At 35.9% G+C, this 19,590-nt stretch overlaps 1 protein-coding gene across 3 annotated transcripts in view; it reads left to right on the top strand.

Annotated features, from left to right (window-relative positions):
* The window catches only part of PHTF2 (putative homeodomain transcription factor 2), a 62,081-nt gene that overhangs the window by 31,253 nt on the left and 11,238 nt on the right, over positions 1-19,590 (top strand). For 2 of the 3 annotated variants that reach the window (XM_084206512.1, XM_084206513.1), the window contains 8 exons: positions 255-413; positions 4,803-4,968; positions 5,685-5,849; positions 10,778-10,979; positions 12,111-12,269; positions 14,755-14,973; positions 16,907-17,035; positions 18,249-18,521. In XM_084206512.1, coding sequence (XP_084062638.1) covers positions 255-413; positions 4,803-4,968; positions 5,685-5,849; positions 10,778-10,979; positions 12,111-12,269; positions 14,755-14,973; positions 16,907-17,035; positions 18,249-18,521 — 1,472 coding nt within the window. The remainder of the gene's footprint in view (positions 1-254; positions 414-4,802; positions 4,969-5,684; positions 5,850-10,777; positions 10,980-12,110; positions 12,270-14,754; positions 14,974-16,906; positions 17,036-18,248; positions 18,522-19,590) is intronic. The other variant, XM_084206514.1, reaches the window with a different exon arrangement.

Genomic DNA, 19,590 nt, shown 5'->3' with positions numbered 1-19,590 from the left:
GTTATTGAAACATTCTGAAATTACAGGTATTTGTAGATGTTCCTGATAATGGCAGTCAAGAGGGCATCAACAATTTATGTCATATTTGTGTTGAGGAGATAGTTATTTAAAGGAGCAGTTATTAAATGCAATTATTTGAATAAATCTTGCACTTCCACCGTTTCACTGTCTTAACTACTCTGCTATTGAACAACTGAAGTTTCTATTAGCCATAATGATGAAATAAATTCAAATTTCTTTTCTTTTTTTTAAAGGATCTGCTTTTGCTAAAGCAAAACCTGAAAGTCCTTGGACATCTTTGACCCGCAAAGGAATCGTGAGAGTTGTTTTCTTTCCATTCTTCTACAGGTGGTGGCTCCAAGTGACATCAAGGGTCATTTTTTTCTGGCTGCTTGTTCTTTACCTTCTCCAAGGTAGAGTTGGATTACAGCATCAGCTTCAACTGAATGCCTTATTTTAACCATATGAAGCTGCAGTGTGCTGCTTGGTTCACTTCATGTTGTTAAGGTCTATTCCAGTATTTTAGAAAATATTGGAATGACACAGTCCCAAGCATATGTCTCTTTGTTAACATTTCTTTTACATATATAAAGGTTGCTTAATGACAAATTTAACACTCTCCTCACAGGCTTTCTTCAGCATTTGGCACGTGTCATATCTGAATATAATTCAGGTTTTCAGGACAGCTGTTAACAAACAAGTTAGTCAGTTCACAGATTTTGTGATATTCAGTATTGAGTTCTAGCAATCTGACTTTGTGAGTCTGTTAATTGTATGTGATACATAAGAGGAAAATTAGAAAGGGAAGAATGTAATGGAGTGAGTCAGTATCTCTCAGTATGAAAGTCACCAAACAAATAAGTATTTCAGAAGTTTGTACAACAGATATGGAACAGAAGGTTAATGAAAGTTGGGAGCAATATAATTACCCTGAGAAGCTAAATGACTAATGAATTTTCCACTGAAATCCAATTAACATGCAATATTACTTTTTCAAATTCACCATCTGTCGTCTCAATTGTGAATCATTGTATCATTTGGAAATTTTAATTGGAACAATATATGGAGTTTTTAAAAAAAGGCAATACCTCTTGTGTGGTGATGTTATTAATCTCACCATGCCAGTGCCTCAAGACCTGCAGTACTGACAAATACTCATGTGGCCTTCTGTGAAAAGTTTTTCTTATCCCCATTTCTGAGATAGATTCCTCATTTGTCTGTGCTGTGGTAAGAGATCCTATAGTGTTAATAATTTTAATCTTTTTTATAGTAATATAGGTAGTAAAATGCATAAGTTGTGCTTGGTTTGTTACCATGTTCATGAGTGTCTCATTCTGAGAAACACCATTGCAGTAATTTTTTTATGTTCCTATTTGTAAATGTATTTAAAAATATACATATACTCATACTTAATTTGTGGTGCCTCTGTAAGACCCTACAAGTAGAAAAATACTGAGACAATGCAGATTTTGAATGCAAACAAGTTTTTAGGACATTAATTACACAGCTTTCTTAGAACTAGCCTTTTTCCTCTCAGACTTCTTAGGGTGTCTGGTTTACTAAGCTGTGGATGGAATGCATCATTTCCCTAATCCATATGGTCTGTTATGTGACAAAGTATTTCTGTGGTTGTGAGTTAACAAATAGTAGGAAATAATGAATACTACTCCATATTACACTATAATCCAACTATTTGAAATACTCGATATTGAAACTGTGCAGAATTAGCTTCCAATTTTTTTATAGTTTTTCAAATAAATTAAAAGACTTAAACATGTAAGTGAAATTAAATGGACATATTTACTTATTGGGAACTATTCAAAACAGACCCCCCAAGCACTTGAATAAAAGTTTTGCTTTTATTTTACTCAGAAAGTGTGCTCAATTATTAAATTTTGTACAGGATTGGTAAGGCAGCCCCAAAATGTCAAGAATCCATGATGGAAGATGAAAAATAAAACACCTCAAATTCGAGTGGCCAGATTTCTGCCCTGAATTTGGATTTTGTATTGAAGTTTGGAATTTCTGTTAAAATGACAGATTCTCACTGACACTGTTGTAAAATGGTCTGATTATATTTCATTTGTATGTGTTCATAATTAAATAATTTACCTAAAGTATTTTCTATAGATTTATGAATTGCATTGCTTGGAATTACTGCTTTAAAATTGATTAGCTTTACCAGGGCATTTGCTACCATTTATATAAATCTACAGAAAAAACATTTTCCTTGGCTGTAGATTTAAACTCCAAGTTTTATTTGCATTGGCTTACTTTAGTGTAAAGTGATTAACACAATGTGTGATAAGAGAACTACAGAAAAATGTTTTATGCTCAGGGTCACAGAACAGGCCAATGACTTAAGATAGAATTTAAACTTTTTTCTTCTGCTTCCTTATCTATCTAGCATACAGTAATACCTCATTTTTAACTTAAAATGTTTTTATATTCTAAGGGGAAAATGAAGTGCAAACTTAGTGTTTATAGTGTATTTCTTAAGTATAAAGCAAGAAACTTTAATAGTGATGTAATGGTTGTTTGTTGTGGTGGTGAGATATATAAATATATATGTATGCATTTTTAAATTTGGTATTAAAAATATTTCCAAACTTTAAATGCTTTAAAAATAAATGCTTGTTGGCCTTTGAAGTGTAAGGTTGCTTTCTCCAAGGCATCTTTTTGTTCAATGTGATATTATTTCATTTGTGTCTGTTTTACAAAATAAGCCACTGTATTTTAGAAAAGCGGAGGTCAAAATGCTGGAAGTACATAAAGAAATAATTCAAAGTGCTGTAAGAAATCCTGTTCCAACCAATTCTACCTAGCTGTTGATAGAAGCAATTCTTGGGTAACCTGACCTAGAATGTGTTGTCACACTGTGCAGACATACATTCTTGAATTTCCCTCCTATCATACTTTAAAAAGATCAGATTGGTAATATTTTTCTAAATCTGTGTGAAAAATTGTGGTAGGAATCTGCAGATTTTTGTCTTCTGGAAGATGATTTCTTCTAGACAGCTCTGCTTTACATAATGTTTTTTAAGTAGCAGTAGTGAATTTTAGAATTATTTTGTGTTGGCCTACTCCTGCAAAACATTTCACATGGAGGTATGTGTTTATCCAGATTGTATGATAGGAGCAAAATCAGCTCCTTCTTTACATTTTATACCTCATGGAGCTAATTGTATGTGTGAGGAACTCAGATAAGCTCATTTAGAAAGAGATAATATTATCTTGTGCTATCTGTACCTATTTTATTGATTTTTAATAAGTTGGATTTCTCTTTGATGCATGTGGTCTTTGAGAAGCCTTATACGGCAAAAATGTAGTTCACTTACAGTAATAAGGAATGCTCCATGCAAAACTTTTGTGCTTTAATTTAGGAAAAAGAGGAGAAATTAGAAATAGTTTTTCCACAATCAAAAATAGTTGCATTGCTTTGTATGTTCATCATGTTTCTAATACTGGTTACCTTGCTAAAGATCAGTTAGTGAAAAACACATCAAACCTCTTTTTGGTGGTGAACATCCCATCCAGGTATCTGCTGTGTTAGGTGTTGCTTCATGGGATTTATTTTAGATGTTTGAATGTGGCACATAGCTTTGTATGTGGCTGCATTTTTTCCAGTCAATTTCTGTAGAGAGCTGGTGACAGCTGTTGAACTTGTATTTTTTGTGCTAGAAATAGGTCTAAATTATGGGACTTTCACTTCTCAGTAGTACGCAAACAAAACCAAGTTCTCATGGGATGTGCTGATGTTAGGCACAGAGAATTATTTCCCAGATCTGTTTCTGAATTGTTTCTTGGAGTTTCTGTGGGTGTTTTTGAGGTTTTTTTGGTTTTGGGTTTTCTTTTTTTGTTTTGTTTTTGTTTTTTTTTCTTGATAGCTTCTGTCAGCTGAGTTATGCATCACAGCTCTTCAAGCCAGAGGAAGGACAGAGTAAGCAGAGAGGAGAGGGGGGCTGCCTTTTCCTCCTGCTTCATGCCTGCTGGTTGTGTTCAGGTTGACCTGGAGCCTGTAAAGATGTGGCTGAGTGTTTGGGCTCTGTCTGGATGCAGGAGCCTGCTTGTTGGCTGTATATGAAAATGGTTGTAGGGTTACAAAACTAACAGTTAGCCATGGAATTGGAAGCTGGCCCTTTTTCCAACCACAACTGCTAGTTGGAGCCTTGGTCGCTTCAGCTGGACTACCCCATAGTTTACATGGTTTGTCTTTTGATCCTTCCTCACTGCTAAAAAAGATGCACAGAAGTATATATAGAATGTTTATAGGGTTGTACTTATGCATGGCTACCCATCCATATGGGCAATTTTGTCCCTTTGCTGGGACCTGGAGTTTAAAATGCATTCTGCTGTGTAAGGAGTTTCTAGTCTCATCAAACTCACTGGGTTGTGCTTTGTCATAACACGTGATGCAAAATTAACTTCATGTGGGCTGCTTTAAGATGATATTTGCTTTTTGGTTTTGTTTTCTACTGATGTTTCACCATAGCTGAAGTGGTTTCATGATAGATACAGCTTTCCAAATGTTCTTCCCTCCTTATTTCATTCAGCCATTTTCTGAGCAATACCTAAGATATCACAAGTATGAAAGAAAAGATGGGTACTAAGACAGTAGTCAGCTGTTTAGACCCTAATTGCTGCTGGTTTTCAGGAAAATAATAATTTCGTTCTCTCAGAATTACTTGAGTTGGCTTAAAATGCAGGTAAAGGTCTGCATCTGACTGGTTTGTTTCTGACAAAAGCCATATGAGTTGGCCATTTCAGACATTAAACTCAACTTCATTTCCCTTCTTTTCCAGTTGCTGCTGTAGTGCTATTCTATACAGCCCAAAGCCCACATAATATACCTCTGACTGAAGTCATTGGGCCAATATGGCTCATGTTGCTGCTTGGGACTGTGCACTGTCAGATTGTCTCAACACGAACTCCTAAGCCACCTCCCAGCACAGGGGGTAAAAGAAGAAGGTATAGTCTGTGTTAAAGTACTTTAGTTAAAGACTTAACTTAGTCTGTGTTTAGTACTTACATTTAGGACTGTTAAACTACTGTAGAGAATGTGCATGAAAAAAAAAGTAGGAGTTTACAGTCTGTGCTTTGCTAGAGGTGAGAAATTGGTGCTCTGTTTTTATTTGAAACTTCAAAATGGTGCCTAATTGGTGCCCTTTAACTTTTATGCATCAACTAATTTAGGCATAGTTTAATTTGAATTTTAATGCATTAAATCTGACATTTTGTCTCAAAACAGCTATCTGAATAGTGGTGGAGTGACAGTGTTTATATTACTTCAAATTTAGTTTTATAAATCTGGCTAATAATCTGTGGAAAGTATATGTGAAAAGAGATGTGCTCTTGGAAATGTAGAATTTAAGTCTTCCAAGCGCTCCACTGACTGTGATTTGCTACAGTGAATTGTCCCATTAAAATGGGAAACACTGCAGCAGTGACTTCTGTAGGTCTAAGTTTCTGATGATGAAATGAAATGTGTTTTGTGTTTAAATATATAATAATGAATGTATCCTGCTTTTTTATTAAATGGAGTTTATTAAATTGAAATGACAAAGCTTTAGCAAAATACTTTGAAATCTTGCTTGTTTTTGCATGCTTCAACTGCTGAACACATTATAGAACTAGCAGATTGCACTTACAAAACTACCTTCCCATTTTAATCTCTTCTGATGAAGGAAATTAAGGAAAGCAGCACATTTGGAAGTACATAGGGAAGGAGATGGCTCTAGTACCACAGATAACACACAGGAGGGAACAGTGCAGAGCTACGGTACAAGCACCTCTTGCAGTATTGGCGCTGTCTTCAGAGATATCTGGCATGCTGCTTTCTTTTTATCAGGGTTTGTATTTATTCAAGGCTACATAAGTGTTAGAGATGCACTATCCCTTTTCTAATTAAGTAAATATTGATGTAATGATTAAACTTCTGTTGATCTAGTTTTTGCTCTTAATAGCAAACTCATCTGAGTATTTGGAAATGGACTAATGTGTTGTTTCTTGACTTTTGCAAATGCTGATGCAATGATTTTGAAAAAATATTGAATTGTCATAGAATAATTTGTGTTGGAAAGGGCCTTAAAGATCATCTAGTTCTCCCCCTTGGCATAAGCAAGGGCAACTTCCACTAGACCAGGTTGCTCAGAGCCCCATCCAGTGTGGTCTTGAACACTCCAGGGATGGGGCAGCCACAGCTTCTCTGGGCAACCTGTTCTACTGTCACCACTCCCTCACTTAATAATTTCTTTCTAATACTGAAAACTAGACCTACCTTTTTTCCTTTTAAAACCACTGCCCCTTGTCCTGTCACTACCTGCTTTTGTAAAAAGTCCCTCTCCAGCTGTGGAAGGTGCTTAGAGGTCTCACTGGAGCCTCTTCTCCAGGCTGAACAACGCCAGTTCTCTCAGTTGTCTTCACAGGTGCTCTCCAGCCCTCTGATCATCTTCTTGTGCCTCCTCTGGACTTGTTCCCTTAGTCCCATGTCCTCCTCATGTTGGGCACCCCAGGGCTTAGCACAGTGCTCCAGGTGGGATCTCATGAGAGCAGAGTACAGAATTAACTTTTAGTTAAATTATATTTTGTTGTTTTACTACACCGTGTAGGCTCTCAGGGAAAGAAAACCGACTTAGTGTCTCAGTTTTAATCCAATGAGGCAAATTCAACTGCCTAATTTTATTTTATTACGTTACCTCCTTGTTGCTAATAAGAGAATGCTTATTCAACTCTGTCACTGTCATCAAATGACACACTTTTTCTTCAGGATTCAAATAAACACTGATTGGGCTATTAAAATTAAAAAAAAAACAAAACGTTCTATAGCTCTGTGTGCAAGACGTGCTTATGCATGCAGCATTTTGCAGCATTTTGAGTGCTATGTATGAATATTTATTAATAAGTGAAAATATACTCAATAGTATTAAATTGAGAAAAGGGATAATGCAAGTTATTGATGTTTTGTTGTGCATGCTGCGTTGTAAATACAGCAACACTAATGTGTCTGTCATACCTGTGATCTGTGCTCTTAACCACTGGTAAAACTTATGTTACCTTCTGGGAGTGTCTACTTGAAACCTTGGACAAGTTTTGAAAATGTGTTGTAAAAGGAGAGTTCATTTGACTTTTTCCTGTGTGGGTTAAGCTGTCTTTGATAAACTGAGGGTCATAGTGGTAGGCACGAGGGCTGTTCTTTGGGGCTGCGGGCATTACTCTCTGGTATGCTTCAAGGGTAATCTTGTAAACTTTTTGATGTTTTGTTTTCCCTTCATTGAAGATACTGTTCTGCATTAAGAAGAGTTTTGGAAGATTTTTTTTTTCCTTGCCTTTCCTGCTGTGTGGCTCAGAGTATTATCAGTTGAGAAGGGCTATGTGGAACTTAGCCTAAAGACTTGTTTAAACCATTTAATGAGAGGTAGTGTGTGTATATATATAGATGTTAAGCCTCCACGATGACTACTTAGTATATACAGTATCTTCAAAGGAAGAAGAACACAGAGTGACTGAGAGTGCTGTAAACAGCCCTTAGTCCTTTGTTACCCCTTCGGTTGCAGAGGCACAGTTGTTTGCATGTCTAGAGCCATACAAACTTGTCTAGATGAAAAATAACCTTCTTTTTCCCCAGGGGAACATGCAGTTCAGTTTCTTCATGTAATTTTTTTCATGGTAATACAAACAGTTTTGTCAGCACAATGGGAGTGGGGCTGGGAATGAGGAAGCAAGAGCACAGTGTGGAGTACATTGACTACTTGGTGAAGTTCCTTAAAGAAAATCTTACGAAATCTCAGTGCAAGGAACCTTCATAGCTACAATTGTCCTGTTTCTTAAGACAAACTTGGAAGCTCTTTAGATAAGCACATTAGAATGTCTTATATAGAATGTCTGATGAGTATTTATTTTCAGCAGTTTTTCACTTACATAAACCTTTGACTGTTTCCTGGAATTTTAAGTGTAGGGCATAAATACATTATTTCAAATTAACCTCAGAAATCACGTTCTCTGTGTTAATGCAGGACCCTGTGTACCTACACCATTTGCCTGTGCTCAGATCATTGGTAAACTGGAACTGTGTATTCAGTAAATATCCTTTCTATTGGCAGAACTCAGTCTGACTTAAAAATTAGAATTCTAAACTTTAATCCAGAACAGGGGCAATTTAGAAAATACTGTTGATAAGTCTTACTTGAAAAGAGGGCAGTATCCAAGCAGGTGATTTGTTCAGAATGTAGTACTGATCTGGGAATTTGCTCTGCATGTGTCCTTACTCCAGTGGAAATCTTATAACCTCTAAAATGTTGTAATCTCTAAAAAGTTTTGCAGTGGGAACAGAGAGGAGAGTTTTTCTGATCAACCCCAATGAAAATACATTGAAAGAATACTTGAGAGTGCAAATCCACACTCTTCCAGAAATTTTATTGAACTTTTCCTTAGTATCTTCTCTAGATAATTAATGAATAAGACAAAGTCATTCTTAATTTAGCTTTTGCATATATTCAAGCCTTTTAAGGCATTGTATTTATTCCTGGTGTTCTTTGTTTTACTCTAAATACTTTTAATTATAACCTAAAATTGTAAAAGTTGATTAAGGATGTATGTATATATAGTAATTCTAGAAAGCCATACATTTTTGTCAGCTAGGGATATATTGTTTGTGTTTGTTACTGTGGGGTTTTTTGTTTTGTTTTTCTTTGAGAACTTGTACACACAAGCCTAACTTTAAGCCCAAATGTATGCTTTTCTGGCTTGAGGCTTACACTTCAATTTAGGGAGTCTTACAAAAAAATAACTTCAGTTTCTCAGGTAGAATCAGATAAAGACTTCAGTCAAGCTCCCTGATATTTAGAATGAGCCTTAGTTGATACCAGACCAGTAGTTTTGGTCTTGTGATTTTAGCACTCAAACATTGCTTGAGTAGTGAAATCCCATCTGAAAAAGTTGTGCATACATGCATGTGTTCCTTCTTTCTCTTATCTGTTCCTATTCAACAGTTTGAGGCTACTTCTAGCTTGAAAGTTTTGTATAAAATGTATAAAAACTTCCCAAATAAAACTTGGAAGAGCTGTCTCATTAATCTGTTCATCCAGTTTAGTAACTTGTGGAGGAAGTGTTTCTGACTGGATGTGTGTGTGATGAGAATTGCATTTACTTCTGCACTGTTTAAAAGAAAATTTTAGGAAGTGCTGGAGAAATATTTAATGAATTACAGATTAGTTTATCTGGATTCCTCTTTATTGCAGATAATTTAATTTTAGTGCTTCTTCCTCATTACTCACAACTGACCTTGCTTATTATATTGCAATGAGTTGTCACTGAAAGGCAGCCCCTTTGCTTTAAAAGAATTATAAATGTTAACTTTTTTCCTAGTTAGGGTGACAAAATGAGATTAAAGATGGGAAAGGAGGATTAAACACCTTAGTAACATCGTCTCTTCTCTTGATCATTTTGTCTACATCCCTTTATTCAATTTTTTCTGCATACCATTATTTTGTGAGCTGAATTGGTCCTTTTTAGATTTTTGTTTCCCATTTTGTCCAGCTGTCCCTAGCCATTTTTTGCTTTCAGGACTCCCTTTTATATGTGGGATACCTTATCTTGGAAGCAATGTGAGGCGACTCCAAATTCTCCCAATTTGTTTGATGTACATATTAAAGAGGAATTTAATCGTCTGCTGTGTAATCCAAGCCCTCACAGAATGCCTCAGTCCTTAAAGAGAAAGGCAGTGCATATTCCCTCACAGGAGCACCAGGTCAATTGAACAGATTCCTGATAGTTCCCTGACCTATGCCCAGTGTTCTACTTGAAATAAAGAAAAAAATTTCAGAAGCATTATTTATAACTTCCCTCTTGTTTTCTCTCTCCCCCGTTTTCCCACCAAGTGTTCTGAGAATCTAAAAAACAAAATTTAATTTACTTTGACAATAGAGAAGTTTAAGACTAAAAGTCCCTGTCAGTAAGGTAGCAAGTTGCTGTTCCTCTTCATGCCTTCATCCACTGCACTTTGTAGTTTGGGAGTGTAATCATCCAGGTGTTTGCTTTGAGAGAGCCTTCTTCTTGCATGAGGTAGGCTGCTGGTACATTTATTGTCTGGGAAAGGGTCTTGATTCTAGAGGATGTTAAGGGAGACTTTAGTGAGAGATTTGTCCTTTAAAATCCTTGAGATTTTGTCCTTTAAAAAACAGCTTAGTTGGTGTGTTTGTAAGAGATAGGGAAAAATGTTGCCTGGGGTGTTCCTGGATAATGCAGAAAAGAGTAGATCCCCTTCTGTTTAGTGGGGTTGTCAGTAAGCAGAGTATATTCAAAACAGCACCAAATATCAGTGTACAGAGTACTAAACAGCATGTTTGTTTGCAGCTTCAGGAAATTGCATGCTTGCTTTGAATTAATAATTATTAAAGCAACTTCTCGCATATCTCTTTTATTTGTTAAGATTGAATAGAGGGATTTCTCTTCCACTTTTTGAGGCTTGTTATTCTTCTATTAGCAAAGCTGCTGTGAAGTTTTATTTTTAAAAAAGGTTTCCTTTTCTTTCAGTAGCTAGTGATAAACATTTCTTTCACACCCTGACAGTTGATTTTATTACAATTTTAGGGGAGGATAATGGGTATTATTGAGAAGATTAAATAGTTACAAATATGGCATCAAAATCAAATGTTAATATTGTTCATTCGTGGACATCTTGGTAAAGCTAAAGCACTGGTTTATAGGAATAAACAGGATTTAGACTGGGAAATAATTAAGATAATAATTAATTTAATACATGTATTTGTTTTAAATATAGATCTAAGAAAGCAAAAAACTCAATAGATAAATCCACTGAAACTGATAATGGCTACGTGTCCCTTGATGGGAAGAAGCCAGGTAGAGGCAGTGAAGAAGGTGTGCAGGGCCATGAACGCCGCTGTGAGGTGATTAGGCCAGAAGAGACAGGGTGGAGCCCTTCCACAGTGAGAGATGCCCTGAGCAACCACAGTCACCACAAAGTAAGTGTGTTTGTTCCTTTTTGTGATGCCTTTGATGCATTTTTTTCTGTTTAATTCTTATAAATATTTTAAAAATTAAATTGGGCTTAGGGTCCCGGAACCAAAAATTATAGCGAGTTGTCTTACTTCATCATATTTCCAGCTTTTCCTTTTTCTTGTAGGAGGAACCTTAATGGTGTTTAAAAATTTTTTTGTATTCTTTATTTCAATGCACAAATTTATGTGCTCTCCTTTATCTGTGGGTATTTCCTGACCAGGTAAATGTTCTGTGCCTTCTCTGAGAGTCTGGGCATCTGTCTCTGTGATAAAACGGAAGAGATTTTGGATTACTGACAATTTGTATTTTTAAGGTCATTCTGAGCATTTCCTTCCCTGTGAATTGTCTTCTTTTTTTTTTTTTTTTTTTTTTTTCTGGGTATTTGTTTTGTTTTGGTGTTTTGTTTTGTCTTTTGTTTTTAATTGGTCTGTGTGAAAGATGAGGAAAGTAGGATTTCCCTCCAAGTGAAATAGGCAGGACTGTCTATAGTGAGGAATAGCGATGAAAGGGAGTAATAGAATTACTACAGAATTATAGGAAGTGATCATGGAAGAAAGCAAAACTTTTAATTTGTCTGGATCTTATTATCTCCTGGATATCCTGTGTTCAAAGTAACACATATTAGTGACCTCAGTATTCAACATACATCCTCTAAGCCTTCATCCTTTTAAGAGATGGTAAACATTAACTTTGTACTGAATATGTTAATAAGTCAATGTTATACTGTTACTTTTGATTGGTTGGTTGGTTTGGATTTTTTGGTTAGGTTTGTTCTCTTTTCAGATGGGAATACATTGTCTCTAAGCCTATCTTGGCATGTTCAGTTTATGAAAAATCACATTTAAAATAAGAGCATCATAATCTTTCTTGAGGCTAATGTGAACTAGGCCTTCCTTTGAAAAAATATTTTTGATGTTAGAATTTCTATTCCATAATTCCTGTTCTGCCAATTTTGAGTCTTGAAAATGCATTAATAGCTGGTTTAACTGAGCATAGATACCAAAGTCGTAGAAAGAAATTGGATTTCCCCAGTTGAGAACAAGACTTAGTAAATATGACTCTGTGTCTTACTAACACTGTATTTCTTGCACTAGGATACTCACAGGACTGTGACAAACTTATCAGATGAAGTTTCTAGTGAGGAAGGGCCTGAGACTGGCTATTCCTTACGCCGCAATGTAGAGCGCACCTCTAGCGACTGTACCCTTCGAAACAGGAAATCTCACCATTACAAGAAACACTACCCTCTGGAGGTATGTTCATTTCTATTGCTTCTTGCCTCTAAATTCTGAAAACAACTTGACTTCCTATTGATTAAGGTATATAGAGCAAGCAGCTTGCATGTGCTTGGTTGCTGGCTGGAGTTAAACTAGGACATTTCCACAAATGGTTTTTTTTTTTCCTATCTTGAATTTTAGGAGTCTGTAAATTGGAAGTCATGCTAGTGAGGGACACAATTTTTTTTTCTTTGCTTTTGTTTAATGACAATGTTTTGAAATGAAAATATTTTAATCTAGTTTCTTTTTTCAATGTGTTGTAAGGAGAATTAAAATTTGTTTGGTAGATTTTGCATAGGCTTATGGTAACTCTGTTGCTCTCCTGTGACACCAGTTATCTCCTCTGGAAATTTGCTTTGTTACAGAAACAGTAGTAATTGGGTATATGCAAATTTTCAGCATGGTTCTACTCCTGTTTCTTTCCATTTAGTATTTTGGATTCCCTTGCTTTCTTGTGGAGAAGTCTGATTGACTCTGAATTTTCATTTTCTTGTCTTTGTTGAATCAATAATATTAAATCTTGTAATGAAATTTTACCAAAATTTTCAATGTATAAAAATTACCAAAATTTTAAGAGACTTGATGACATTACAGCTTATAACAGGGGATTTCACAGGCTCCATATGAGCAGAATTCTTAATTGTAAGGACTCAGACATTGAAAGAGAATGGGATACTTTAGTGTGGTTTTGTTTATTTATTCATCATTTTAAAAAACTATGCTGTTTTGCTAATGGTATGCAACTTCACAGATATGGAACACTTTTTGAAGGCTGTATTGCTGTTTTTTCTCAAAGGTTGAGCAAAGAAAACAAAGAGTAAAATCAGCACTGGCAAAAGTCCACTGACAGATGGGCTTGATAGGCAGAGCTTCATAAGTAAACTCTCTTCTTGTCATAGGAAAAGTGTATAGGTATTGCTTGCTCTGATCACAACTGCAAAGCCTTGAAGTTGAAGCTTTGCATAAAAAGCATTATTAAATAAACTATTCTTTCACTCATTTCTCACAGACTTTGGCTAGAAATATCCAGAATGTTGATTGATCTCAGTGTTTAGTGCCTTTTGCATATGTGGTTTGTGATAATGGCAGTGTTTGTTTCATGTTACAGGAGATGTCCCTCCACTGTGTGCTTGTGCAGCTGTAGTGCTTCACAGGAGGAAGTAGAAACACACCATTACAGTTGATTTCTTATGTTTTTCAGCTTAGATAGATTTTTCTCTAGTGTAGAGTGCTTCAAATCTAGGGAAGACTTTGTAGATACCTTCAGAAGCTGGAGACAGAGTGTAACCCACGTTCAGCTGTGGCAGTGCTGTTTCACACTTACTCCCTGTTCACTGATGCAATGAAAGAGGAAGCTTTTCTTTCTCGCTCACAACTCGCCTCCCCCACACCATTACAAAGAAAATGAAACAATAGTTTTCAAATCAGTGAAAGCTTTCTTTGTATTAGAAAAAAATAATTAGTGAAGTCAGTGGATATACTCTGAAATTCTGTCCAGCATTTTCTCCGTGTTTGTGTCTACTTAATTGTTGTTTGAGCAAGCTATTTTTTGTGTTCTTACTTTATTAATGTTCAGCCTCAGTGGTACCCAGTAGTGACTGCCTTCTATAAATATCTTCTTTTTTGCTTAAAAAAAAATTCTTCAGACTCTTTCTGCATTGATGTTATCCTTCTCTTTGTAAAAGGTGGAGAAAGAGTTCAGACCAAATTTTTTCTAAACATTTCTTTACAAAATGATTTGCATAAAATACATTAAACATGGTTTTCAGAAAGAGTGAAGAACATTTCTTCAGATAGTAATGGACTATGAATCACAGTAAGTTAGTATGTCTGCTGAAACAGTGCTTAATTTTTTTTTCAATGTAAAAAGTTGTGTGTTCTAAAGAGAAATTAGTAGAAATAAACTTGGTGTTAAGAGGGAATGGAAATTGCCAGAGGATGACAGTGAGTAGGCTGATACTGCTTTTAATACTACCCCCCTGCCTTGCTGGAAATGTAGAAAGTAGTTTAAACTCTACCTTGTTTTTCTGAGGACTGCAGTAGATTGTTTCATGTGTGTGCATTGGGAGATTTGAATGGCCCAAATTTCAGATTTTTCTTTCTTTATTCAAGAGCTAAAACTGGAGTTTACAAAAGTGTACTTGTTTGCCAAGTGCAGTTTGTTTAAAATAATTAATTTTTTATGTCTAATTGTGCAGATCACACATAAACCTGGCATTAGCTATGTGTATCCTTGCTTTTTTTTCCCCTCTGTACCTGATGGTACAGTATCTTAAAATATGCAACCTCTTAGACACACTTGCAATAAGCATACAAACCTTTCTGATGACAAGGATAATGGATTAGAACCTAAAAGTCCAAATGAACACAGATTCACTAATCTGAACTTTAAAACATCTCTGCCAGGAAATGGTGTAGAATAAAACATCAGCATTGATTCCAGTGGATGTTTGGCTTTCAGGATACTCCTAAATCAGGTACCAGCTGCAGTTCCCGGTGCTCCAGCTCCAGACAAGACTCTGAGAGTACAAGGCCAGAGTCAGAAACAGAAGATGTGCTGTGGGAGGACCTGCTGCACTGTGCTGAGTGCCACTCATCCTGCACCAGCGAGACAGACGTGGAAAGCCCTCAGGTGAACCCGTGTGTGAAGAAAGAATTCAGAGATGACCCATTCCATCAGGTTGGTATCCACCAGGTCTGGTTTTTACACTACACACAAGGTCAGTGTTACCTGTCATACATCACAGAAAGCCTGGGAGAAAGATCTATATCAGATGGAATTAAGAAAGCCAAAGTGATTTGATAGAAGTAAAACAAGTTAGACTTGATTTCTGCTACTCAGTCATTAATTTTTCAAAAGAAGAGTGTATGACAGTATATCAAATATGTCAAAGCCTATAGAATATTTGAATGTTTGAATCTTAATTCTAATGTAGGGCAAGTACTGATTGATTTAAGTTTCCTCTCTAATAGGTGGTTCTGTTTGGGTATTTATTTATTTTTCTGTTTTTGTTTGTTTGTTTTTGTTTTGTTTAATTTTATGTTGTTTGGGTTTTGGTGGGTTTCCCCCCCCCTTGTGGAATTGCTTTATAAGCACTTAGCAGACACCTTTCTGTTTGCTTATTTGGAAATGTACATATAAGAAAAGCAAACAGAAGGATAACATGTGCTTTATGTATATGCATATATATATGATATCATGGGTGTATTATACATGCCTAAATTCTATTTGATTATAAATTTTTTTACCTTAAAATTAATAATAGCAATTTGGATTATTTCATGCAGTGTTTTCTATTTTTATTTTTAATTCTTCCTGCTTGCATTCAATAAAATAGTAAACCTTGTAGTAGTGAGTTGAATTACAGTACATATATTCACTTAAGGATTTATATTGATTTGACCACTTGAGAATTTTTCTACTTGATTGCAGAGAGTAAATTTTTGAGTTTCAGCTCCTGGTGTTGATACTCCCTCTAGAGGGAGAGCTTGGAAAACTGTGGTTAAGAAAAACCTGCAACAAATATTTATGCTATTTTAATATTATAAGTAATTTCTTATTCACCTGGGGAAATAAGGGAGATAATTGAGTACTCATCAGATTACAAATATTTCAGATCAATACTTACAAAGCAAGCAATAAAATGAAAATAAAGCTTTACTTGCAATCAATGATAATTAAAATCTAGAAGTAATAGCATGCCCTTGCCCCTGCCAGCACCACCACTTCCAGCAGTGTGATGCACATAGTGCCAGGTGACTGAAGCTGGAAGCAATTTTCATCTCCTGAATGGGAGAGGAAGGGACACAGAGCTGAGGAAAATCAAGAAATGGCCGCAGCATTACTTGTCACCTCAACATTTTTTCCATATCCTTGAGTTCTCACTTGGCCCTGTGGTTTGAAAGAAAGGTCCCTGAGCCCTAAGTGCATTCAGAAGATTAACCTGGGATTGCTTGGCTCTAGGAGCTGCCTGTGTTGATTAGACACCTACTGCTCTCTGAGTCTGGCCAGATACAGTGTGCACAGGGAGGTCTTTATGATTAACAGGGATTTTGAAGTCATTAAGAGCAAGTAATAAAAAAATTGTTTCCCTTAGGCTTAACCTGAGAGGAGTGCTTTTCAGGATGTTAGGGGTAAATAAATAAAATAAATTCATTAAATGTGTCAGAATTAAAAATAACTCATAAGTAGAAGTTTGCTTTCATATTTCTCTCTTCTTTGATATGTTTGAGTGAAAAAGAAGCCAATAAATACTTAATCCCATTAACTCATCCTTAGTAGAAAATAGAGTACGTAGAAGGAGAGATTTCTGTTCTCACAGCTATTTCTTGGAAAAGAGGGGAGAGGATTTTAAGGAATGAGGTTAACATATAATAGAAGTAAATGCTATATAGCAATATTTAGCAATATTTATGTCAGTCTAAAATGTTTTGGTTTGGTTTTTTGGTGGAGGTTTTTTTTTTGTTTGTGGTTTTTGGTTTTGTTTGTGTGGTTGGTTTTTTTGTTGTTTTGTTTTGTTTTTGTGTTTTGGGTAGTATATTGCTCATAAAGGCATATTGACATGAAAATAGGCTCTTATTTCTGATGGAAGATAATTCTTTGTCTTTCCCAGAGTCATTTGCCTTGGATCCACAGTTTGAATCCAGGACTAGAAAAAATAAGTGCAATCGTATGGGAGGGTAATGACTGCAAGAAAGCAGATATGTCTGTGCTGGAAATCAGTGGTATGATAATGAACAGAGTGAGTATTTGTTTTACTTTATGCAAATACTGTGTTAAGAAGTGTAAGCACTACAAGCTTGGTTTATGTGGGTTTTTCTTTTTTTTTGGTTGGTTGGTGTTTTGGTGTGGTTTTTTTGGTATTTTTTGATTGGTTGGTTGTGGGGTTTTTAATTTGTTTGTTTTGTTGTTCGTGTTATGGTTTAAGTCTCTGTTATTCATATTATTGTTCTATGGCTTACATCACTCTGATTTACTTGTTACTGCTAGATTAAAGAGCTACCAGATCTTCAGTGTTGGGACAATAAAAGGTGTTTGCATTGTTAGGTGCTTGCTCACATAGCCAAGCTCAGTTTTATTGATACATGTTGTGAATTATCAAGTTTATCTTCTTGCTTTCAATGAACAAGTAATTTATTGGGTTAGGAATATACAGATCTGAGTATCTGGATGCTAAAAGGATTGGAGAAGAAAGCTTTCCTCTTTAGGAAGCAAACCTCTAAGAGGATGAGTGGGATGTTCTCACTAGTCCTCCCTCCTTTTTCCTAGTACTCCTCTTCAGGAAACAGTTTGAAATGCATTTAATTGATGTGCTCTTTTCAAAATAGACAACATGAATATTATGTAGAGTTGCTCATAAAACCAAGCATAGCCAAAGAAAACTCTCACTAGTTCTGACAAGTTGATACTCACTCTCTCCCACTTGTTAAAAAGCAACTTATTCACAAACCTAGTTCTGATCTCTGCCTGACTCAGAAGCTTTACAGGTTTGGATGCAAGACACAGTAGAGACAAACTCAGCAAGCCATAGCCAGCAGAACAGAACTCCAGACCTGTCTGCACTGTAAACACTTTGATTCCCCTAAAAAGGATCCAACCTAAACCAAACAGAAATAGGAGCAGCATACTGGGTCTAAGCAGCCCAGTCTGATTGGCCCACTTGGCTAATTCAGCTTTCAGTGAATTTTTCATGCAGGAATATGCACTGGAGTTTAACTGAGGTGTTTTATTGTTGGGGTTTTTTAATTACTTGGTTCCTGTGCATTACGTGCTCTTTGAGGACTTTGTGGTTTTTAAATAATAAAATGGCAGGATGATTGGTTGAAGTTTTCATACAATTTACCACATTATAAAGTGTTCTTTGTGATAAAAGGAAAACATTAATATTTTGTGTATTGAATTAATGACAAAATTACTCAAAATTAAATACATTAATTGTTTTATTTTGTTTTTAGGTGAACAGCCATATACCAGGAATTGGCTATCAGATTTTTGGAAATGTCATATCTTTAATCTTGGGTTTAATGCCCTTTGCCTTTCGACTTTTCCAAGCTAAAGATTTAGAACAGCTGGCTGCCCATTCTGCCACTGAGCTCTGCATGACTGCCTTTGGATCAGATGGAGATGTTCTGGTTCTCTCAATGGTTATTATAAGTTTCATGGTCCGGGTGTCTCTCGTGTGGATTTTCTTTTTTCTGCTCTGTGTAGCAGAGAGAACATATAAACAGGTATGAACAGCAAACCAAGAGACTTCATCTAAAGCAAAGCAAGGTTTAAGTTTTGCGTTTTTTGACTTTGTGGCTATTTTAAACTTGTTTTCTTCAGCGCGCTATGAGTCATCGATCAGTGATGACAAACACTTCAGTGGGCTTGCAGTTCAGGGGATGACTCAGTTCCAGTGGACTGAAGTCTCTGAAGCTAAAAGGTTTTTTTTTGGTGGTGTTTTATTTTTTTCCTGGAGAGAATTTCTGGGGGAAAACTGGCTCAATGCATTAACATAATGCTTAGTCATGTCCCAGTTTGTTTCAGGTTTCCACAAGGGGAAGTAGTTTCAGGAAAAGAGTTCTATAAATTTTCAGTGCATTTCATTCAAAACCATAAATTTAATTCACAGAATCATAGAATGGTTTGGGTTGGAAGGGACCTTAAAGATCATCCAGTTCCAACCCCTCTGCCATGGGCAGGGACACATTCCATTAGATCAGGTTGCTCAGAGCCCCATCCAACCTTGCCTTGGACACTTCCACGGATGGGACATTCAAAACAGTTCTGTCCATCCCTGGCCAAGGCCCTGCCTGCTTTGCTGTTAGATCAGTTCTGAGGTGGAGATGATGAGAACTGCTCTCTGAAGTACTATTCCATTGCTTGTTATTGCAATTGAAACTTCAGAGAGTTGCCTTAGTAGCTGCAGCATATAAATACTTACTGTTCTGCAAAAGAAATATTTTTATACTTTCTGTTCTCAAATTATAGTCAAAATACGTGATGTAATACAGTAGAATGAAATTAACCTGCTTCTAATAATGATTTCTATTGAAAGGAACTTTGGTGGTATAGGTGCTCTCTAATGCAAATGATTGGCAGGTTTGGTTTATTATTTCCCAGATTTTAGGAACATAGCAGATCTGTTGTCTAAAATTTGAAGGAAGGAACTCAAAGTGTAGCTAAATTTTGTTAATCATTAGAATGTGGAGACTTTTAAAATGTTTTTATGTATTTCCTCTCTTTGATAATCTCCTGCACTTGCTTCTGGTTTATATTAGCATATTTTAGTTTACACTGGTATGTTGTACATTA

The sequence above is a fragment of the Fringilla coelebs genome (genome assembly GCF_963513975.1).
Source record: "Fringilla coelebs genome assembly, chromosome: 5".
Lineage (NCBI taxonomy): Eukaryota > Metazoa > Chordata > Aves > Passeriformes > Fringillidae > Fringilla > Fringilla coelebs.
This window is presented reverse-complemented; position numbering and strand designations above follow the sequence as displayed.